This window comes from Urocitellus parryii, chromosome 5 (genome assembly GCF_045843805.1).
Source record: "Urocitellus parryii isolate mUroPar1 chromosome 5, mUroPar1.hap1, whole genome shotgun sequence".
NCBI classification, from domain to species: domain Eukaryota; kingdom Metazoa; phylum Chordata; class Mammalia; order Rodentia; family Sciuridae; genus Urocitellus; species Urocitellus parryii.
In genome coordinates this window covers 181,712,705-181,734,474 of record NC_135535.1, presented here as the reverse complement: position 1 = coordinate 181,734,474, position 21,770 = coordinate 181,712,705, and the positions used below count along the sequence as shown (strand labels likewise).

At 42.2% G+C, this 21,770-nt stretch overlaps 2 protein-coding genes across 7 annotated transcripts in view; one reads left to right on the top strand and one right to left on the bottom strand.

Annotated features, from left to right (window-relative positions):
* Positions 1-5,548, bottom strand: part of Pi4k2a (phosphatidylinositol 4-kinase type 2 alpha) — a 28,648-nt gene extending 23,100 nt beyond the window's left edge. Inside the window, exon 1 of the mRNA XM_026394818.2 lies at positions 5,075-5,548. Coding sequence (XP_026250603.1) covers positions 5,075-5,509 — 435 coding nt within the window. The 5' untranslated portion in view covers positions 5,510-5,548. The remainder of the gene's footprint in view (positions 1-5,074) is intronic.
* Positions 5,549-11,381: 5,833 nt separating this feature from the next.
* Positions 11,382-21,458, top strand: Morn4 (MORN repeat containing 4). Of its 6 annotated transcripts, none has more exons than XM_026394834.2 (6): positions 11,382-11,804; positions 14,113-14,169; positions 17,365-17,411; positions 18,864-18,978; positions 19,545-19,654; positions 20,090-21,458. In XM_026394834.2, the coding sequence occupies exons 3-6, from the start codon at positions 17,396-17,398 to the stop codon at positions 20,236-20,238; spliced, it is 390 nt and encodes a 129-aa protein (XP_026250619.1). In that variant the 5' UTR covers positions 11,382-11,804; positions 14,113-14,169; positions 17,365-17,395; the 3' UTR covers positions 20,239-21,458. The 6 variants fall into 6 exon arrangements, with proteins under 6 accessions (XP_026250619.1, XP_077654963.1, XP_026250618.1 ...); XM_077798837.1 differs by having other exon boundaries at positions 11,382-11,528; positions 17,365-17,462; positions 20,090-21,449; XM_026394833.2 differs by having other exon boundaries at positions 17,365-17,462; positions 20,090-21,449.
* Positions 21,459-21,770: the final 312 nt, after the last annotated feature.

Sequence of the window (21,770 nt, the reverse complement as noted above, 5' to 3'; positions counted from 1 at the left end):
TTCATTTTCAAAAATACTTTTGTGAAAGAAGACTGGCATTGTTTTACATTTCTCAAATCTCTTTAACGTCTGGCTTAATAGAAGACAACTGGGTTCTCACATCTTCCTTAGTATTCAATCTGTTTCGATATCACACATCATGTGATCTCTGGAAAATTCCACTCTACACTCATAAGGAAATGAGAGTGAAATAGGCAAATAAAGTCTTACAATTATTAGGAAAATAATTTTTAGCCTTGGACCCCAAAAAGGAATTCATAGGAGCCCCTGGGCCACACTTTAAATACTACTGCATTCTGCATTAGAGGTTGGAGAGAAAAAGCTGTCCTTGACTTATTTACATACATATTAACTCTTTTTTAAAAAAATATTTTTAGTTGTAGATGAACACAATTCCTTTATTTTATTTATTTCTTTTTATGTTGTGCTGAGGATCGAACCCAGTGCCTCACAAGTGTTAGGCAAGCACTCTACCACTGAGCGACAACTCCAGCCCACACATTAACTCTTGTTTGTTTGTTTGTTTGTTTGTTTTTTGGTACCAGGGAGTGAACCCAGAGGTGCTTAATCACTGAGTTACATCCCCAGCCCTTTTTAAAATTTTTTTTTATTTTAAGGATCTCACTAAGTTGCTTAGGGCCTTGTTAAGTTGCTGAGGCTAAATTTGAACCTGTGATCCTTCTGCCTTAGCCTCCAGAGCCGCTGGAATTACAGATGTGCACCACCACACCTGACACATACACATTAACCCTTACAGAAGGGAAGAAAGGGCTATTCCAAACATATTAAACCCTGAAAGAAGATGAGTCCAAACAGACAGAATGTAGTGAAAATGATTTAGCTTGTGTGTATTTTCACACCACACTGTTGATCCAAACTGCTTTGCCCATTACAACTTGTGGCTTGGAAGAACTGCTTGTATTGATAGTAGATGATGCTTAAAATCTCAAGATCTGTATAGGATGCACAAATTTGACCATCTCTTAACATTTTTAAAAAATATATTTTTTTAGTTGTAGATAGACACAATACTTTTATTTTATTTATTTTTATGTGGTGCTGAGGATTGAACTCAGTGCCTCACTCATGCTAGGCGAGCACTCTACCACCGAGCCACAACCCCAACCCAACTTTTAACATTTTGGTAAAAGAATTTTACTGTGTTTGAAGTAAAAGAAACAAGAATTTCTTAGAGGACACATGTGGTTGGAAGAAGCATATTCAATATTTTAAGTTTTATATTTGAAAAATGGAAGCAGGCACAGTGGCACACACCTGTAATCCCAGCGGCTCAGGAGGCTAAGGCAGAAGGATCACAAGTTCAAAGTCAACCTCAGCAATTTACTGAGGCCCTAAGCAACTCAGTGAGACTATCTCTAAATAAAACATATATTTTTTAAAAAGTGCTGGGGATGTAGCTCAGTGGCTAAGTGCCCTGGGTTGAATCCCCAGTACTAAGGCAAAAAAAAAAAAGAACTAAAAATGGAAAAAGATACCACTTTCATGGCAAACAGTTGGTGGATAAAGTCTATTAAAGGTTGAAAATTGGGATGTAGCTCAGTAGCAGAGTGCTTGCTTAGCACACGGGAGACTGGGTTCATGCCCCAGCACCACAAAAATAAATAAATAAATAAATATTGAAAATCAATGATAGGCCAAGTTCCTAGAACATGTGGGCAGTGTCTTTATAGATACTGTAATTGGCATTGATGCAAATACCAAACTTACTATGATCTAATGAACTACTATTCTCAATGGTTAAAAGTATCTTCTCAAAATTATACTACTTTTGCCTTTTTCAATGTTGTGTATCCAAGAAAGCCAATCCAGGGATCAATAAGTACAACAGAACAAAACAAAAACTCTAAGCTTCATCTAAAAACCAGGAACTACGCCAGGGCCTTTCATGTGTAATATCTCATTTAATCCTCTTAAACTAGTAAATCACATGCTGTTCTGTGATTCCTGATAATATGAACATCTGGTAGGACTGACCTCACAAACTAGAGAATGTTCAAAAAATATGCTTGTTCCTGAGTGAACATGAGACCTGAAGCACAAGGATGTAAGTGAGGAGGGGTAATGTGAGCACACTCCACCATGACTCCTAATCTAGCACTTTCTCTCTAACAGTTCCAGGTCCCCACTTACCCTGTGACAGAAACCATTCGATGTTGGGAAATGGATCAGGACTAGAATCAGATTCTTCAAGAATCTTTTCAGACTAAGTTTCAAAAGTAGCCATTATAGAAACTGCTGTTCCCAGGTTCTTCCCTAGTCATGGGACTCCTGATGTTTAGCTGGGCAAGATAAAGACTATAGTTCCAGCCACTACTGCCCCTAAATTATGAACAATGTTTTTAGGCAGAAGGCTCTGATGCAACTCTAGGAAAGGTCCTGAGGGGTGGCGACATTCTTTCTCTCATTTTCCTTCTTCCAAATAGCTGAAAAACAGATAAGATCTCTGCAGCACAAGCAGCCACTTGGAACATGAAGTGGAAGCCACACACTAAGGATGGCTGAATCCTGGATAGAAGAAGGACCTGAACCCGTGATAAAGTAAAATGCCATGCAGCCTACAGAAGTCCTTTACACAAGAGATAAATGAACCTTTTTTTCAAATCATTATTATTTTAAAATGTCTGTCACACACTGCCAAATTCAGTACTAAGCAATATATTGGCTAAAAAGAGAAACCAGAAATTCAGATGAGTAACTCTGGGGCAGCAGAGCATTGTGATTAGAAGCATGACCTCCAGAGTCAATATGCCCAACTCCACGATTTGGTTGCTGTGAGACCTTGGGTAAATTAGTTATACTATGTGCTTCAGTGTTGTCACCTGTGGGGATAATTATAGTGCTCATCTTGGAGGGTGGTTATAAGGATTAAATGAGCTACTATTTGTAAAACACTTAAAACACAACCTGGCATATAGTAAGTGCTATGTAAGTATTTGTTAAATAAAATACATTTGGAGTAAGGTCAAAATGACAATACTAACTACAGTGAGGGGCCAGTGTAACCCCCCCACACACAGCATTTAGGAAGTAGTCTTCTGTTCTAAATCACATTTCCTCAGAGGGAGCAGGATGGTTACATTAAAAGTTTGATCAGAGCATCTTGTTTTGAGTTCCCCTCTAATAAAGAATAGTGGCCAGGAAATTTTAGCGACCGATAGCCTAAACATCACCAAGAAACTTACCTGTGGTGTGCCTTTCTCTGTGTATGTATGAAATGATAGTACTTTATCTTCCAGGGATAACTGAGAGATCCTATTACTCCTAAGAGTGGGACCTGACATACTGCCATGGGAATTGTAAAGTGTCATGAAAAAAAAAATCTTTTTCATCCTGAACCTATCAAAGATAATCTTAGCACATTCTCAGTCAACAAGCTAACCTCCCCGTCGCCCCACCCCAAAAAACCAAAACAACTCACACATTAAATCTCATTCTGTTTTCAAAAAGACAAAGCACTTTGCTGACTTTTAGATCTCAGGACACTCAACTTTCCTTGTTTCTAGAAATTATGGTTCCCATTTGAGTTTTCAAGCTCCCTTATTTAAGGGTCTTGGAAAAGAACTATTACTCTCAAAGCCTTTTGTAACCCAGGTTATGTACACAGAGTTGATGGCAGAATTGTCTTCTGGTTCTTAATAATTCAGGGATGACTTTCATGAATAAATGAATCATTCAATGGACCTGACCAAGAGCTACAAGTGATAGCTCATCCTGGTCACTCACGACTCCTCTGTCAAAACAATATACTGGCCAGGCATGGTGGCACAAGCCTGTAATCCCAGCAGTTGAAGGATCATGAGTTCAAAGCCACCCTTAGCAACTTAGCAAGACCCTAAGTAACTCAGCAGGACCCTGTATCTAAATAAAAAATTTAAAAAAAAAACAGACTAGGGATGTGGCTCAGTGGTGTGGGGCAATTTGTAAAGCACTTAAGTACTGTTTTACAATTTGTAAAGCACCCCTGGGTTCAATCCCTGGTAACAAAAAAAATAAAACAAACAACAACAAAAAAAAAAACCCAAATATACTGTGCATCTAAAGAGTCCACGCAGGAGAGATGCTGGGAAAATGTGAGAAAACTTTGACACCCACTATTTTAAGAAGTATAACAATAACACATTTTCCCAATGAACCATTATGGAACATCTGAAGACTTCAATACCCCTGGCTTGATCCTAAGTCAAATGCCTTAAATTCTTCTGTAGTTCTCAAAAGGATAAAAAGTCACTTCTCAGTTGCCCTGGTTGCTCCATGCCCTATCCCACGCCCATCCCCCTGAAAATGCATGCAGGGGACAAAATAAAGGTCAGCAAAACTCCACCTTAATTGAAAAGCAAACTGCTGATAGGCCTGGGAGAGAATGAAAGTAAAAGATAGCAGAGTCCCATGTTTCTAAAACTCCATGTTCTACACTGAGGAACTGTCAGAAATGATTTGAACCTTTTCTCAGAGGAAGTGAACAATAACGAGGCCAGGTGAAACTGATGCGTCCCCCCACACTATCACAAACTTCTGTCAAAAAAATCCTGGGACTGTGGCAGGAGATATATATCATCACAACACAGAAGACCTGGACTGAATCCTCAGAGCCCCTGATGGTTCACCTGTTCTTCAGAACAGCAACACATTGCTTCGGTGCAAAAAGAGGAACAAGCCCAGAGCCCCAAATCTGTACAAATCTGTAAACCAATGGCCAAATAGTAGTCTCAGTAGTTCATAAAGCTAAGGAACCTACTGCAAAACAGCATCTGCTTAAGCTTCTCTGTCTAGAGGCAAATTGCCCCACACCACCGAGCCCTCAGCCTGTTATCTGGTCAATTTCCTCTTTTCTTTTTCACGCCTCCCCCACCAAATAGGATCTGATTTATTTCTTCATCCTGCAGAGCTTCCCTACCTCCAGTCCTCAGTGGCATCCCAAAATCCTGCTAAGGGCTGGCACTGTGAAGTTTCTCTCTTGCAGCTTTTCTTTTTTTCTTCCCCAGAAGGTGCGAAACCCAGAACTCCCTCAGTGCTCCACCCGCCCGGGGACCGCGATCCCCAACCCAGCTCTCACCCCCTGAGGGTCCTTGACGAAGTAGCTCCCGCTGGAGCCCTGGTAGATGCGCTCAGGGCAGATGCCCCGCTCGATGGCCACCTCGGCCTGCCGCACCACCGCCTCGAACTCGGGGTCCTCCGGGAACTCGTTCCGCTCTCGGTGGGCCTGCGCTGCGTGCGCCGCAACCGCGGCCTGGGCAGCCAGGGCTTGGGCCTGCGCCGCCACTGTATGAGTCTGGCCCTGGGCCGCCGCGCCCCGGGCCCGGTCCAGCAGTGGCTGCCGCTCCCGGTCGTGGCCCGGCGAGCCTGGCGGAGAGGGGCCCGAGCCGGCTGCCGCCGCCACGCGGACCGCGCCCCCTGGTACCTGCGGAAAATGAGTTCCCGAGCCCGATGGGAAGGTGTACTCCGGGGGTTGGGCCCGCTTGGGGGACACTAGTGGGCTCGTCTCGTCCATCCCTCTGGCCGCCGGCTCCGGGACCCGGCGCGCTCCACACAGCAGAGCTCGCGGCCGGGACCAATCCGTGGCACCCCCCACCTCATGCTGGGCCAATCAGGTCGCGGTGCCTCCGTGGCCCCGCCTCTAGACTGCCCTGTTTACTTGGCGACGAGTAGGCACGGCCCCTCGCGCACGAACAGTAGCCAATCAGAACCTGCTCCTACGCAATCCGGGCCTCCGCATTTTTCCCCGTCACCTTCGGTGAAGACTGCGCATGCTCTAGGAGCCAACTCCGGGTCAGACACGCCCTCTGCCCACTGTCATCCCAGCCCCGCCCTTATCTTCCAATTGGCTGTCTAGTCTTTGGCGCTTTCAAAACATTAGCTTTTCGTATTGGTCACTTTTTAATTGCGTGCCTACTATAAAGTGGCTGTGAGTATGGAAGAAATCTTATTTTTGTATCATTAATTGAGTACCTACTGTGTTCTAAGTGCGGGAGAGATAGCAGTCAATCAAAGGAACCCTCCACCGCCGTACAACCTCAATGAAAAGCTTTTTTAAAATCCCCATCCAACTTTGGATTGGGCAAAGCGTGGGGAGGGGGTGTGGAAGTGGGAAAGATGGTGGAATAAGACGGACATTATCACCCTATGTTCATGTATGATTGCACGAATGGTGTGACTCTGCATCGTGTACGACCAGCGAAATGAAAAGTTGTGCTCCACTTGTGTACAATGAGTCGTAATGCAGTCTGCTATCATGTATAACTAATTAGAACAAATAAAAATTTAAAAATCCTCATCTTCGTGCATTTTACATAGTGATTGGCCCAATTACCCAATGCTTATTTGTTGAGGAAAGATGTAGTCTCCCACGGGACTAAAAAGTTTCCTGAAGAAAGATTCCATAACTTATTCATCACTGTAAAACCTCTGTGTTTAAACACAGTAGGTTCTCGGTACACTTTTATTAGTGGAAAAGGCAAGGAAAACACAGTTACTGACCAAGCTGAAGACAATCAGCTGTCTGAGAAAGTATGGGGTGGGGGGAATCAAAAAATGCTAGCGGCAAACTCCATAATAGCAGTTCACAGATTGCGGGGTAAGCTGGAGAGTGAGCAAAGACTGTATGTGGGGCCTGTACTATAAGCTAAGAAGAAGTGTGTAATTAAATCACTGGGTAAAAGGTATGGGTGTGGCGGGGTGGGGGGGGGGATAGTACCCCAAGCAGAGGGAGTTGCTGGAAGAAAGAAGAAGTTAGAGCTTGCAAGAACAGACAGCAATCTGCTTGACTGAGGGGAAACAGGATCAAATTGGGTTATGACCTGGAGAGCCAAGCAGAGAGGCACAGGGAGCTTTATGGAACAGATCTTGAGCAAGAAAGTGATGTGAAACAGAACAACTCCAGACCCAGGTACCCTGAAGTAACTCTGGAGTAAGTATGAATGGCATCTGAAGAGGATTGGAATAATTACATTTTTAAATCCATAGGATACTGTTTTAGCTAACATTTCTGTTTCTTTTTTTCTTTCCTTTTTTCTTTTTTGTTACTGGGGACTAAACCCAGTGCACTTTACCACTGAGCTACATCCCAAATCCTCTTTATTTTTTATTTTGAGACAGGTTCTTGCTAAATTGCTGAGGCTGGTCTCAAATTTGTGATCCTCCTGCCTTCGCCTTCAAAATTGTTGTGATTATAGTTGTACACCACTGCACCCAGCTCAGTTAAAATTTATACTACTGCCCTCTCTCTCTCTCTCTCTCTCTCTCTCTCTCTCTCTCTGTGTGTGTGTGTGTGTGTGCGCGCGCGCTAGCTGAGTATCAAATGAGTATAAAACTCAGGACCTCACATATGCTAGACAGGCACCCTATCACTTAGCTAAAGCCCCAACTAACACTACATTGTAAAGTATAGTGTGTAATGAGTAGAAGCCTGGACTTGAGAATCAAGAGACATTTGAGTTTGAATACTGGCACTACAATGATTATTTTAGATAAATTATTTACCCTAAGTCTCAATCTCCTCATCTATAATATTCAAATCTCATTTGATTAAATAAAATCTATGATATATGTAAAGCAGTTAGCATAGTGCTTAATACATAAAAAGCACTCAACAAATATTAGACTTTTGTCATTGCTGGGTTATTTTCATTTTTTATTTTACTATTTTTCTTGAGGTACTGGGGATTGAATTCAGGGCCTCACAGAAGTGCTTTACCTCTGAGCTATATCCCCAAACCTTTAAAATTTTTTATTTGAATTTTGAGGGTTTTGCTAAACTGCCCAGCCTGGTGATTCTCCTGCCTTTGCCTACCAAGTATCTGGGATTACAGGTGTATGCCACCATACCCAACATAATTGCTGAGGTTATTGTTAATATTGTTGTTGTTCTATTTAAAGTAACCAGCAGACTAGGGGTATGGATTTTCACTAAAGATGATTTGAGAACAATTGATTTGAGAACAATTATGAAATGGTCACCAATATTTCATAATTGTTCTCAAATCAAATTATTGCTAGTTAAACAGAAGTACTGAAATGAAAGAACAGTTATTTAGTTGTATATACAGGAATGTCAAACTTTTTGGCCAAATAAACCCTTCCAGGCAAAGGTCCATTTAAAGTGCAATTGCCTCTTTCAGTTAGAACTTATGCATTTTTTTCCTGTCTAGACATCAAGCAAAGTAATGCCTGCCTCTGTGTCCCAGAGGCCACAGCCACAGAGATAATCTCTTAGTATTAACCATCTCCTTCAGCCCATGAGCTTCAAATTATGGTCAAGGAAAGGTCCCAGAATTGAACTTCTCCATAGAATTCTTTTGGTTTTTATTTTTTCCCCCTCTGCGAAAACTGCCTTAGAATTTATTTCTGCATCTATTTCTTAGAACTTGATTTTCCTTTTACTGAAATGAATGTCAACATATTGTCAGCACATGAATAGCTAGTACTTACCAAATGCCAAGTGTATGCCATTGTTTTAAGTGCATAGTACATTACATGGATTAATTCATGTGAGTAGCATTATAGCTCTTATAATGTTGAAAACTGAGGTCCAGGGGAGTAAAGTAATTTGTCTGTGGTCACTCATCTGGTAACTGGCAGAGCCTGGACTCAAATCCAGACAGATGGGCTCTATGGTTTTTGTTTTGTTTGTTTTTGTCTTTGTTTGTTTGTTTTTTTAAACTGGGGATTTGAGGGCTGGGGATGTGGCTCAAGCGGTAGCGCGCTCGCCTGGCATGCATGCGGCCCGGGTTCGATCCTCAGCACCACATACCAACAAAGATGTTGTGTCCGCCGAGAACTAAAAAATGAATATAAAAATTCTCTCTCTCTCTCTCTCTCTCTCTCTCTCTCTCTCTCTCTCTCTCTCTCTTCTCTCTCACTCTCTCTTAAAAAAAAAATAAACTGGGGATTTGAAACCAGGGGTGCTAACCACTGAGCAACATTCTCAGCCCTTTTTAATTTTTATTTTGAGACAGGGTCTCACTTAGTTGCTTAGGGCCTCACTAAATTGCTGAGACTGGCCTTGAACTTGTAATCTTGCTGCCTAAGCCTCCCAAGTCTGTGGGATTACAGGGGTGGGCCAACAAACCTGGCCTAGCTCCATGTTTTTAAAACTACAGTATATTTCTTCTTGTTAAATATCCCTATAAGATATATCTCATATTTACCCACTTTCTTTCCATTTCCACTGATGCCACATTAGTTTTGAGACTTTTAGGATGTCTTAGTTACATTTCAATTGCTCCTCAGTTTGTCTCTCTGACCAATCACTCTTACTGCTTATCTCTGGCTATCACTGCCAGATTCATTTTCTTAAAATACTAGTTTCATTATGTCACTCCTCTAGCCAAGAAACTACATTTTTTAAAAAATTTCATTTTTAGTTGTAGTTGGACACAATATCTTTATTTATTTATTTTTATGTGGTGTTGGGGATCGAACCTTGGGCCTCGCCTGTGCTAGGCAAGTGCTCTACCGCTGAGCCACAACCCCAGACCCAAGAAACTACATTTTTATTGTAAAATACATATACTACTTACCATCTAAGCATTCACCATGTTCAATTCAGTGACATTAAATATATTCATAATGTTATGTGGCCATGACCACAATCTATACCCAAAACTTTTTCATTATCTGCACCCATTAACAACAAATATCTCCTCCCCTGTACACCCTAACAAAACGACCGAAATTCTGCTTCCATTATACAATATTCCTTCCTCCTTTCCTCCCTGCAACACATAGCAATCTCACTTCCACTTTCTGTCAATTTGTTCAAATAACTACATTTTGCAAACCATTATCTCCTCCCTAATTTTCAGGTCTCTCAAAATTTGGCCTCACCCAATCTATTTAGTCTTATTTCTTCACATTTTCTAATATGCATTCTCCATTCTAGTAAGATCTATTTCCTTAACACCATTCTCTTAGTGACTTCAATTATGTCTATAGTCAATATTACTTTAGCATATGTACCATTGAGTGTTAGCATAGAATTTAATCTTATAGGTTTACTGGTCCAATTTCATTTTACAAGCTACAGACATTAATAACTTATTCCAAATTACACACAATAAGTGGCAAAGATGGGATTTGAGCAAAGAATCCAAGTTTTAAAAAATAATTTTAAACTACCATTTATTTTACAGAGTATTCTCATACAAATCCTAAAGAGCCTTTACTACTATTATTATCATTATTATCATTTTCTAGTCTACAGGTGAAGAAATCCCAATCCAGAAAAACAATGGGCTTACTCTCATGGACTTGCTTTCTCCTAATGTAATAGTGATCCATTTCACCTTTTGACTATAGCCCTTGCATCTTATTTTAAAAGGGCTGTGTTTCTTTTCTTCTTCTCCCTTCCCCTTTCTAACCTGGAGGTGAGGAACAAGATTACCTTGAGTTATCTGACCTCCAAAGGAAGGAGATGTTATTGGAAGATCTAGGAAGTGACTATTTCCCAAATTAACGAAGTGAATCTCAACACACCATCAGGATGCACCTGCGACCCCTCTGCCAGGGTACCTTTGAATAGCTTCTTTTAAAGCCTTCAGTTTTCCCTGATGGGCAGAATCACAGCCTCTAGGACGTGAGTCCCCGGTATTTCTCCTTTCCTAGTAAAGCAATAAAACTTCTTTTTCTTTTTTCTCACAACAGTGTCCTCGTTATTGGATTGGCATAGGGGACAAGAACCGCGCTTTCAATAACAATAATAATTGAACCTTAGATTTTTCTCATTGCTGGAGTAAAACAGTAAATCGTGTGACAGCAACCTTGGCTTTTCAAGCCTGACAGAACCTAGAGTCATGCTACATTCACATAGTTCAGTAAATAAACATGAATACACTGATCGCTGCACATTGAATTTAGGAAGATTTGCTCCAATTTTGGCACTACATTTTAACCTCAAAGGACTTGGGTAATGACAACATAAGTCCTATCATTAATGCAAAAATGTCTTTATATCACAGTGTTTGACACAGAGTTATTAAAGGGCAACTGTCCTACGCAGAGCGTTATAAATTACAAAGCTGCACCTTTAAAGCCGAATTTAGGTTCTGTACTTAAAACATTTGAAGAATTGAAGGAGGATTCGAGCCTCTTAAGTTAGTGGTCACGGTTGCTTCGGACGCAAGTTTGGTTTTCTCTGGGCTTAACATTCCTATCACGCCGTCTGTGGGAAAACCACACCAGAAACCTTCATCTCCTAGGTGCAGGCTCAGACCCGCCCCTTTCAGAGGTTCCGCCCGGCCTCTCTGTACCCTCAGCCCCGCACAAAGATGGCGCCGAGGCGAACTGAACCAATAGGAGGTGGCGTTGCTCCTGGTTACCTAAGTAACAGCCAATGGGCAGCAAGAATTGGGCCGTGAGGGATGGCAGCCTCCGGTGGGACAGGCGGTGGAAGTGGCGGAGAGGAAGGTGGAAGGGGGAGAGCCAGGCGGAGTAAAGGTTTCTGCCGCTGAAGCCCCGCGTTGGGGCGTGACAGTAGTCCCGAAAGGCCGAGCCCCGGTCGGCTGGCAGCACGGGTGAGAGGGGGCCTCGAGAGAATGGTCAGCCAGGTAGGGACAGAGGAGCCAAGCGGATGACCCGGGCTGGGGAACGCGGCTTCATCCTGATGCCCTGACCCGAGGGCGGCTGCCTGGGGAGGGTACCAAGCCCAGCACTTGAGTTTAGACCACTCGTCGAGTCTCGGAAGAGCGCTCAGCACCCGGGTTAGCGGTCAGAGTGTGAGGGGCTGCGTCTGGAGGGAATGACAGAACTGTGTGAACAGAAGAACCTGCGGGGCTGGAGAGCAAACCCAGGTAGATGGAAGGCGCGGGGCTGGAATGCAAGAATGGGGTGGGAGAATGGGTGTTGCCTTGTGGAGATCTAGGGCTTTGTTTGCTCTGGGCCCGCCTCCACCAAGGTGGTGGAGATAAGTCCTGCATACCGAGGCCTTGGGAAAGGGATGCCTGGATTACTTTGATGGGTGGCATCTTTGTCAAGACTGTTTAGATACCAATAGGCATACCTCGTATTAGGACCCGGCCCAGGCGTTCTCCTTTCCCTTTACATAGAGTAGTGTTCTGATAGCATTACTCCCTAGTCTCTATCGCTTCCAGGTCTTCCTTGTTGTCTTTCTGGTGCCACTGTTTTCTTCTCATCTTCTTAACAATACATTTGTTTACTTTTCAAGTAAGAGAAAAGGGGGGTTAGATTTATTATTAAAAAAAAAAATTCAAGGTCATTTAAATGCACTTAAAACATCTTTCTGTTCTAATTTCCTAAAAGCTTAATATTTGTTCATCAGAACCTTCATTTTCTTTTATTTTTTTAATATTGATCTTTATTTATTTATTTATATGTGGTGCTGAGAACCGAACCCAGTGCCTCTCACATGCCAGGCAACTGCACTACCACTGAGCCACAGCCAGAGCCCAGAGCCTTCATTTTCTTATCATGAAGATTTTAAAAGACTACAAAATGCTTTCATTGTAACTGAAAGAACTTTGGCAAGACTGTCATACTCTGGGAAGGGTGGCTTATCCCAGAGTTGTGTTTTGAAATATCTGGAACATAAGAAAACAAAGATAGCAGGAACCAGGCATGGTGGCACATGCCTATATGTCCCAGCAACTTGAGAGGATTGCAAGTTAGAGGCCAACCTCAGGAACTTAGCAAGGTCCTCAACAACCCAGCAAGACCCTGTCTCAAAAATAAAAAAGAAAAAGGGCTGGGGATGTAACTTAGTGGCAAAGTACCCCTGAGTTCAGTCCCCAGTACCAAATAAATAAATAAATAATAAAATAGCAGGGATGTATTTCTAGTATGCAGAGTAATAATATATTGGTTTATAGAGACAAAATAGTAATTTCCTTTTAGGTAGATGTTTGAGCTGATCCTGCAACTCATCATACAGAGCACAGAATGTGGGAGGATTCCTGTTTAGAAGCAGGAATCTTCACCCCTAGGCCATCTATTCTCTTTAACAAGATTATTTAAATAACATACAAGTGCCGTTTTGCATCCCTTATCAGTCATTATCAACACTGACTATATTAAACTAGATTTGTCTCAGTGACCATGGTTACTGGTGAAATTCCTTTTTTGCACAATGGCTGTGCAGCTGACTCTTAATTAGCATGGCTAATTACATAAGTTGTAAATTAAAATTCTGACACTATATTGTGCAGTGATAATATGAATTATTTGCCACATGTAGCAATTTCCAGCCAAAAGTATCCATGAATTCTACTCCATCTGCCCTTTAATTGGTACTTCTGATGGTAGTCTTAGGAATGGACATGAATTTGACAAAGGATTATTAAAGGGAATTTGCTATTTCTCCCTATATAATGGAAATTTGTAATATGTACTTTTGAAAACAAATAGGAAAGAATGATGGTAAGGTTGAGGTTAAGAGATGGTTCTAAGTTACTGTTGCGGTATAATAAGTTACCCCCCAATTTAGTATCTTTTAACATGATGTTCACAGATTCTGTAGGTCAGGAATTTGGGACTGGTACTGTGGTGATGGCTTCTCTTTGCTCCATGATATCTCAGATTAGATTTTCACTCAGTGGCTGAAGGCTCCTTTATTGATGCCTGGTACCCAAGCTAGGATGATTCAGAGATGTGGATGGCCATGTGGAGCAACAACTCTCTGTCTGGCTTGCTTCCTCATTGCATGGGAACCTCCAGGTAGTTGGACTTCTTATGTGGTGGCTCAGGTCTCCAACTGTGGGTGTGCCAGTGAGCAGATGGAAGTTACATCATCTTTTATGATCTAACCACAGAACACATAGCTTCCATCATTTTCTATGGTTGAAGCAGTCACAGTCCTGCTCAGATTCAAGGGAAAGGAATTAAACTTCACGTTTTGATATATCATTGGCAGGTCAGATTATATTTGAACATATAAGATGGGAGATATTATTACAAACATCTTTGGAAAATACAGTCTACCACATTTGGTAATAAGGTAACCTTTCAAGTTTCATCAGTTTCCTTAAAATATTTAGGGTACAGGTCCCAAGGGCTAACAGCATACCAAAAGGTTTACAACTTAAAGGCGGGGCTAGGATATTGACCATAGATAATCTTCAAACTGGGAAACTTTCCCTTTTTTAGTTTCTCTGGAACAAGATGGGATACCACTCTGGAAGTTTCGTGTAGCCTTTAGGAAAAGTAAGTACAACAGATGCTCCCTCTAAGTCCCAAGGTTGTCATTATGGCTCCTCAAACCCCACTGCCATACCTCTTCCCAAATTTGGAGCGAAGCCATGTTAATTAATACTTCTAAACATTTAAAGGAAAGATTCTTATAGCCTTGATTTTGTGTTTATGTTCTAGAGTGATGGCTTAGTTATAAATTTTGTAGAAGATACATATCTTCAGATTACAATGGACATGTTTTGAAAGGATGAACTGTTTCTGATCTGTACATAAGTTGACTATTAGTGTTGTGACTTTATTAGATCTGAGAGAGTCGAAGATGACTTATGGCTATCAAAATGCCTAGCTGCACTTGACAGAATTTTCCTCAGCTGTTCTGATGGAAAATTTATTCTCTTCCTCTCATTAATGTTGCATTTGCAATGGAGTCATGGTGATCTCTATTCAAGCACACTCTGATGTTGAGCTGATGGTAGGAGTCTGTGGGCGTGAAATTAGATGCTGACCTTATGACACATTCATAGGACAGAGGACACAGCAGGTACCAGCATCACTTTTCTGAGAAAATAGCCCCTGGAGATTTGGAGGGGCTTTAGTACAAATAGAAAATGACCCTTGCCTGGGAGTGCCTTTTACTATGTGAAGGACCCTGGATGTGTAGTTGCTGACTGATAAGTAAAGAAGTGAACAAGTCCCAAAGAAGTGACCCCAAACATCTGTGGGAGAGCTTCCACAAGGCTGGCCTTTATTATGGGGCTGGAAATGAATGTTTCTCCATATTTGATTGAGAACATAGGGATTCTTAGGACTTACCTGGCCTTGTGTCTGAAACTAAAGCTTAGAGACAGGGCCAGGACCTCAAAGATGTGCCTGACCCTGCTGTGGTGAGACCAGGCTGCTTTCACATTAGACCTTTTCTGGGTTTTTGATATCTGTATCAAAAACAGCCAAAATAGCCCATAGAATATTGATGAAGAACAGATGGGTGGTGATTATAGTTTTTGTTTCTTCTTCTTAGCTTTTACCTCATTAGTCCAACTTGCAAAATTGTTCTGTTTCAAAATGTTTTTTGAATTATGTTGGTGGCATTTTGAGACTGAGCAGAGACTTTAGAGAATCACATCTAGTTGTGTGCACCAGGTCTTGCCCCTGTGCTGAAAAGAAGGTACATGTGTCCTGATGGTACTCAGTCAGGTGCCTGAAGTTCAGACTCTAGGTTAATTATTAGTCACAGGGAACCTTTCAATGGTGATTTATACCTCAGAGAGCTTTTGACACATTATTTCCATTTAGCAGAATAGTAGTCCACAGCTTTCAAGTGAGAATCCAGTGATGGCTTGTTAAAACTGCAGACACCCTAGCTCTACCTGTATAGAATCTGATTTGATAGGTCCAGGTTTGGGCCTAGGAATCTGCATCATTGTCATTTGAGAAAACATTGTATTGCTTAGATCTAGAAGAGATGAAGGGGTGAGTAGAAAGACTTAGGAAATTTTTTTTAAATAGGGTTTGAATTTTTTAAATAATTTCAAATAATTCAGTAATTTAAAATAGAATTTCAAATAATTCTATTTGTCTCTGTTTACAGTCAATGATATTTTGAATATCTTCTTATAGAATATCGTGAATAGAGCATTCTTTTACCATCTAGCCTGATCCAATGGTGGTTTTTTTCCCATGATGCATTTTGTCGTAGCATTTCTTCTGCTCCCACTGCACTGGATCCCCCTGGACCACCCATTCATACTTGGATGTATCAGTTGGCTTTTGCTGGGTGATAACACCCACCCTAAAATACACTGGCTTGAAATAACAAGTCTTATTTGTCAGTGTGATTTCTGTGAGTTTGGGGCTCAGCTCAGCAGGGCAGCTGTCCTGGTCTTGCTTTCATTGTTACCATCCCTGTTCACAGTGCCCTTCAGCCCCTCTGTCACTCAAAACTCCCACTTCCCTCTCTTAGTTGCTATAAACTCTGCCTAGCTTTCAGAGATCTCCATGAGCTAACCTGACCTAAAATTAGAGGCCATAGTACAGGGTAAGGAGGACTGGCCATAGTCAGGGGAGGCTTGTATGCTAATCCCATCTTGACCACTAATAAACTTTTTTTTTTGGTACCAGAGATTGAACCCAGGGATGCTTAAGCACTGAGCCATATCCCTAGCCTTTTTAAAATATTTTCTTTAGAGACAGGGTTTTGCTGAGTTGCTTAGGGCCTCACTAGTTGCTGAGGCTGGCTTTGAACTCGCAGTGCTCCTGCTTCAACTTCCCAAGCTACTGGGATTACAGGCATACGCCACCACACTTAGCCACTAACAAATTTTTTTTTTTTCAAATTTTTTAACCACTCTGAATTTCTATTTCTCCATCTGTAAAATGAGAGAGTTTGGACTAAGTCCACAAGGTCTTTTTAGATTTAAGATTTTTGGCTGAGTGTACTCATTACTCCCTAAATAAGCTCTCAACTGAATCAGACCAGGCTTCTTATTTTCCCATTGGATATCCCATGTGTACGTTGCTCTTTCTGCTTTCATTTCTTAGTTTTCTTTGCTGCTCATTTTAAATTTTGACCATGCCTCTTTGTTAATCTCTGGTATCCCACTTGTCACTTCATTACATTTTCTCTGGTATAATTCAGTGTTTTAATTGCTAGTCTTATCTACTAGATTATCACCTCACTGAGGGAAGAGACTATATTGTATACATCAACTAAGCACATAGTGGGTGTTGAGTAACAATTTGTAGATTAAGCCTCCATTTCCATCCCAGATCATAGATAATAGAGATTGACTGAAAACTCTTAAGTGGGAAAAAGAAGTGCATGGGCAGATGTGGTGGTTGTGGTGGTGGTGATGGTGGTTGTGGTGGTGGTGGTTATGGTGATGGTGGTGATGATGGTGGTGGTTGTGGGGTGGTGATGGTGGTGGTGGTGGTAGTGGTGGTGATGATAGTGATGGTAGTGGTAATGATGGTGGTGGTGGTAATGATGATGGTGGTGGTGGTAATGATGATGGTGGTAGTGATCATGGTTGTGGTGGTGGTGATCATGTTGGTGGTGATGGTGGTTGAAAAGGAGGGTGTTTATGTTCAATGTACCCAAGTTGACATATACTTACCAGTCTGGTAGCCTTTAGGGTACATCTGTGAAATGACTTTGCAGTTCATTCCTCCAGCCATCCCATGACACTCTTTTCTGTTTATTTCCTACAGATTTCATCTTTTTCTTCTGTAAACTGTCACCATGACCCTGACAAAAGGTTCTTTCACCTACTCCAGTGGGGAGGAATATCGTGGCGAGTGGAAGGAGGGTGAGAAGGACCCTGAGGGGATCCAGTGATGAACACTTCATTCAGCTGAAGGAAAATACATCAGGATAGAGAGCCAATTTTACGGATCTTCATTTCCTACTCCAGGGCTTAATTTCACACAGTGCCTTTCCTTTGTTCTATTTTAGGATTAAATAAAGGAATTAGAGAATGCTGTTGTTAATCTAACCTGCACAAATAAGTTGAATCTTTCCAAAATTCTAGATTTGCAGTGTTATAATATCCTTTCGTGCTTTAGTGGAATTATTTGAGATTTTCTTAAATAAGTGATAATGTAACCAGAAGAACAAAATGAATTCTTTAAAAGCCAGTAAATTGAGTACAGAATTTGTTGCAGTGTCTTGGTTACAGTGAACCTTAAAAAAGTTAAAGAAGATCTGGAAATTAGGGCAGACACTTAAGACCAAATGACATTCATTCCCCTGAATTTCCTGTGACAGACAGCTCATTACATTTGGAAGTATCTATTCATAGGAATAGAAAAACTCTTCAGAACCTGAGACCAGGCAGGAAGTGGTTTAATGATGTTCGGTTTGGAAACACAATCTGGCCATTTAAAGACTCATATGTCCAGTCCTAGTCAGCCAGGAACTGCCTGGAGGAGACTGGGTCTCCAGTGGAGCAGGTGATACACCCTTGAGCCATGAGAAATTGTGCATTTTGTGACCTTGCCTCCTTTTGTCCCAAGTCTTTGCTCCCCTCCCCCAACACTTCCTGTCCCCTTTAATAGAGCCTTTTAGAGGAGAGACTTGCCGAGGCTCTGCTGGGTGGTCTCTACCCACCTAAAGAACTCCCTTGCACTGTCTGAACAGCATGACTGCTTCCCAGCATCTTGCCCAGGTTTTTCTGGTCAGGTTAGTGAGTGGACACAGCCCTATTGATGTAACAGAGCTAAGCCAGTGCTGCCAGTCAGGCTGTTAAGGTCAACGGCGGGCTGCAAGTCAGGCTGTCTGCTGCATTTGCATTCTTGCTGTACACTTCCAGCTCTGGCATCTGGAGTAAGTTACTTAGCTTCTCCTTGCCTCCATTTCCCCATCTATTCAATGGGAATAATAATAGTACTGTATCTACCTCATAAGGTTACCACAGGATTAAATAAGATCATAAATTCTAAGTGCTTAGAAGAGTGGCTGGCTATGAATGTTGGCTACTATTATTTTAAGAGCTCTCTTATTCATACTTAGAGAGATGTGCTCCAAATCTGATGGTTGAGACTTAAGATGGGAGGTTCCAGGTTTTGCTGGTGTCAGACTCTACCCTGCTAATGCCACCACTTTTTTTCTCTCTTTTGTGAATAGGGTCATGAAATGTTGGGATGCTAGGCAAGTGAGAAGGGACCCTGAAGTTGCCCCATTCTAACCTGTACATGTCCTTTTTGTTCAGGCCGCAGGCATGGTTTTGGTCAACTGCTGTTTGCAGATGGTGGCACCTATCTGGGTCATTTTGAGAATGGGCTCTTTAATGGCTTTGGGGTACTGACCTTTTCAGATGGTTCAAGGTGAGTATTTCTCAGCTTTAAACAAGGGGGACTCTGATATAAAAATGGGATATTAGTGAATCTGATCAACCTTGAATTTGTCCCAGGCACTCTAGAAAACAGACCAGGAGTGGGCAGTTCTTTTATTGGTTACTTTTTAAATAGATTTGAAATTCGAAATATCAAGGAGGTGAGTGACCTTCCACCCCTGCTCCATTCATTCAAATTCTTTTCCTGAGATTGAGCCTTTGAATCCTCCTGCCTCAACTTCCCAAGTAGCTGGGATTTACAGTCATGTACCACCACACTGGACTTGGTTCCATGGTACTTTTTTTTTTTTTTAAAGAGAGAGAGAGAGAATTTTTTAATATTTACTTTCTAGTTTTCGGCGGACACAACATCTTTGTTTGTATGTGGTACTGAGGATCGAACCCGGGCCACACGCATGCCAGGCGAGCTTGCTACCGCTTAAGCCACATCCCCAGCCCCATGGCACTTTTAACTAATACATACCTGCAGCTGCTTGACTCAGTTAACCTGGACAGCTAACTTGCCTACGAAAGGCTAACCTCTTGGTGTTTCTGTAGGTATGAGGGGGAGTTTGCCCAGGGCAAGTTTAATGGCGTTGGAGTCTTCATTCGGCACGACAACATGACCTTTGAGGGGGAATTTAAAAATGGCAGAGTAGATGGTTTTGGTAAGTTGCATCCTGGTAGGTTGGGTAACATAGGCCAGCCTAATGTATGTTTAGGCTGTTTAGTTTTAATTCTTCTGTGGATGTCCAGCAATCAATAGTGATCATGCCTTAATGATCCTAATGATATCTGTCAAACTCGCCAATGGAGCATGCCTGAGTAGAGCTGGGAGTTTTGTTTTGTTTTTGGTACTGGGGATTGAACCCAGGAGCACTTAATCATTGAGCTACACCCCTGTCTCCTTTCTTTTTTTTATTTTGAGGCACGGTCTTGCTGAGTTGCTTAGGGCCTCACTACGTTTCTGAGGCTGGTCTCAAACTTATGATCCTCCTGCCTTAGCCGTGGTACCCAGCTGAGTTTTTTACTTCTATAGCCTCTACACAAAAGCTGAGCTCTGCAACGTTAATGTCACTGTCATATTTTCTCTGCCCTCAAAGGCCTGCTGACTTTCCCTGATGGTTCTCATGGAATACCCCGCAACGAAGGTCTATTTGAGAACAATAAGCTGCTGCGGCGGGAGAAGTGTTCTGCGGTAGTTCAGCGGGCCCAGAGTGCCTCCAAGTCTGCCAGAAATCTCACTGCTTGATGGGGCAGAGGGCACAGCTAGAATAGTGTCAGTAAAGCCCATGACCACCTGAGATGAACAGAATGAACCAGATCTCAGATGAGATGAGGATGACCATGGAGCCGAAGCCTGTGATGTGCCCCATCACCTGCCAATCAGCAATTTGATCACAGAAAGTGCTAAGGATTTTGGCCCAAAGACCCCACAGTGGTTAGCAGTTCTGTCTTTTCCTGATGCTTATTTGCTGAAGACAGGAGCTGTGTTTTCTTACTTGTTGACATTTCCTGTTCCTGAGACCTGGGGTTACCCAGTACAGAGTGGCTGCGGCCTTCACTCCATTTACTGCCAAGTGATTCAGAATCTCCTCATTCTGCCTATGTTTGGGCACATGACTCTAGCCCCCACTTAGGGCCAATGCTGGGTGCTGCCCTGGCAAAATGAGGTACAAGATAGACAGTACAGTGACCCTGTGAAAATCGGGCCAGAACTTCTCTGTACATGAGCCCCTCATTCAGTGCAGTTTGAATCCTGGCTCCAGGCTCCAACTTTGTCTGATCAGACTAGTCTTTGTGTCTGCTTATTTCCCCTGTGAAGGATCTGGTAAGAGTGTTGTTTTCTTCTTTCTTGACTTTACAAGTCATGTTCCTTACCTGAGTTAGGGCATATATTCCAATCTCCATTTGTGTCTCTCCATCCTTAGAGTCTATCAGACAGAATCCTTTGTGGTATAGTCAAGAAGGAAACTGATGTAATAGTAACCTCATAAGTTGTATTCATTACTCACTCCAGGTCAAGGGACAGACATATCCAGCCTCAAGGCCTTCCTGGGGAGTGGACTAAGTGCTGGGGAAGGCCTGCATCGACATAGTTCTTTCCCTGTAGGTGGTAGATCAGACTCACCTATACCCCTGGGTGTAGGTAGACTCACACCCACCCTGGGACTGTGGTGAACTAAAAGCATTGGCTGTTCCTCGCATTTGACTTGCTATAACTCTCCCACCAAGAGCCTTGATCTTCAGGCCTTGGTCAGATTTTGGAAGGTGGAGTCCCTATACAGTTCATCATGAGGCCTCCAGTTACCACAGGACCCAGACACATCCCCAGCTCCCATCCTCACACCGAATCTCCCTCAACAGCAGACTATGGTGGAAATTATAACTGTGTGCCTCTATTTATTCTGTGAACTGTATTGTAGAATCAAGTGTTCATAGAAATAAACAAATCACCAGATCTGCCTATACTTTGTTTCTATGACTTTCTTACCCTGAATCCTCATGAATACCAACACATTTGTTCTTTATAAAAGTTAAATCAGTGTGGGGCTTGGAACTGACAGCTGTACTATATAAAACATCACCTAATTCTCAGAATGTCTGCCGAGTAGAATGTATGAACTTTTTTTTTTTTTAATCAGACAAGATTAAGTTGCCCAGAGTGGTGAATGGGTAAGTAGAGCTGGGTGGAATTTCTATCACAGTCTTTCTGATTCCAACTCCCTTTCCATAGGCCTCCTCTCACCCTGAACATCAGAGTGTACAAGGCCTGAGACCATT

Excerpts from the sequence above, each read along its gene's own strand:
- Morn4 (XM_077798837.1), top strand. The coding sequence starts at position 17,396 with ATGACCCTGACAAAAGGTTCTTTCACCTACTCCAGTGGGGAGGAATAT. Across the intron at positions 17,463-18,863 it reads TCGTGGCGAGTGGAAGGAGG|GCCGCAGGCATGGTTTTGGT; the intron begins GTGAGAAGGACC and ends CTTTTTGTTCAG. Across the intron at positions 18,979-19,544 it reads ACCTTTTCAGATGGTTCAAG|GTATGAGGGGGAGTTTGCCC; the intron begins GTGAGTATTTCT and ends GTGTTTCTGTAG.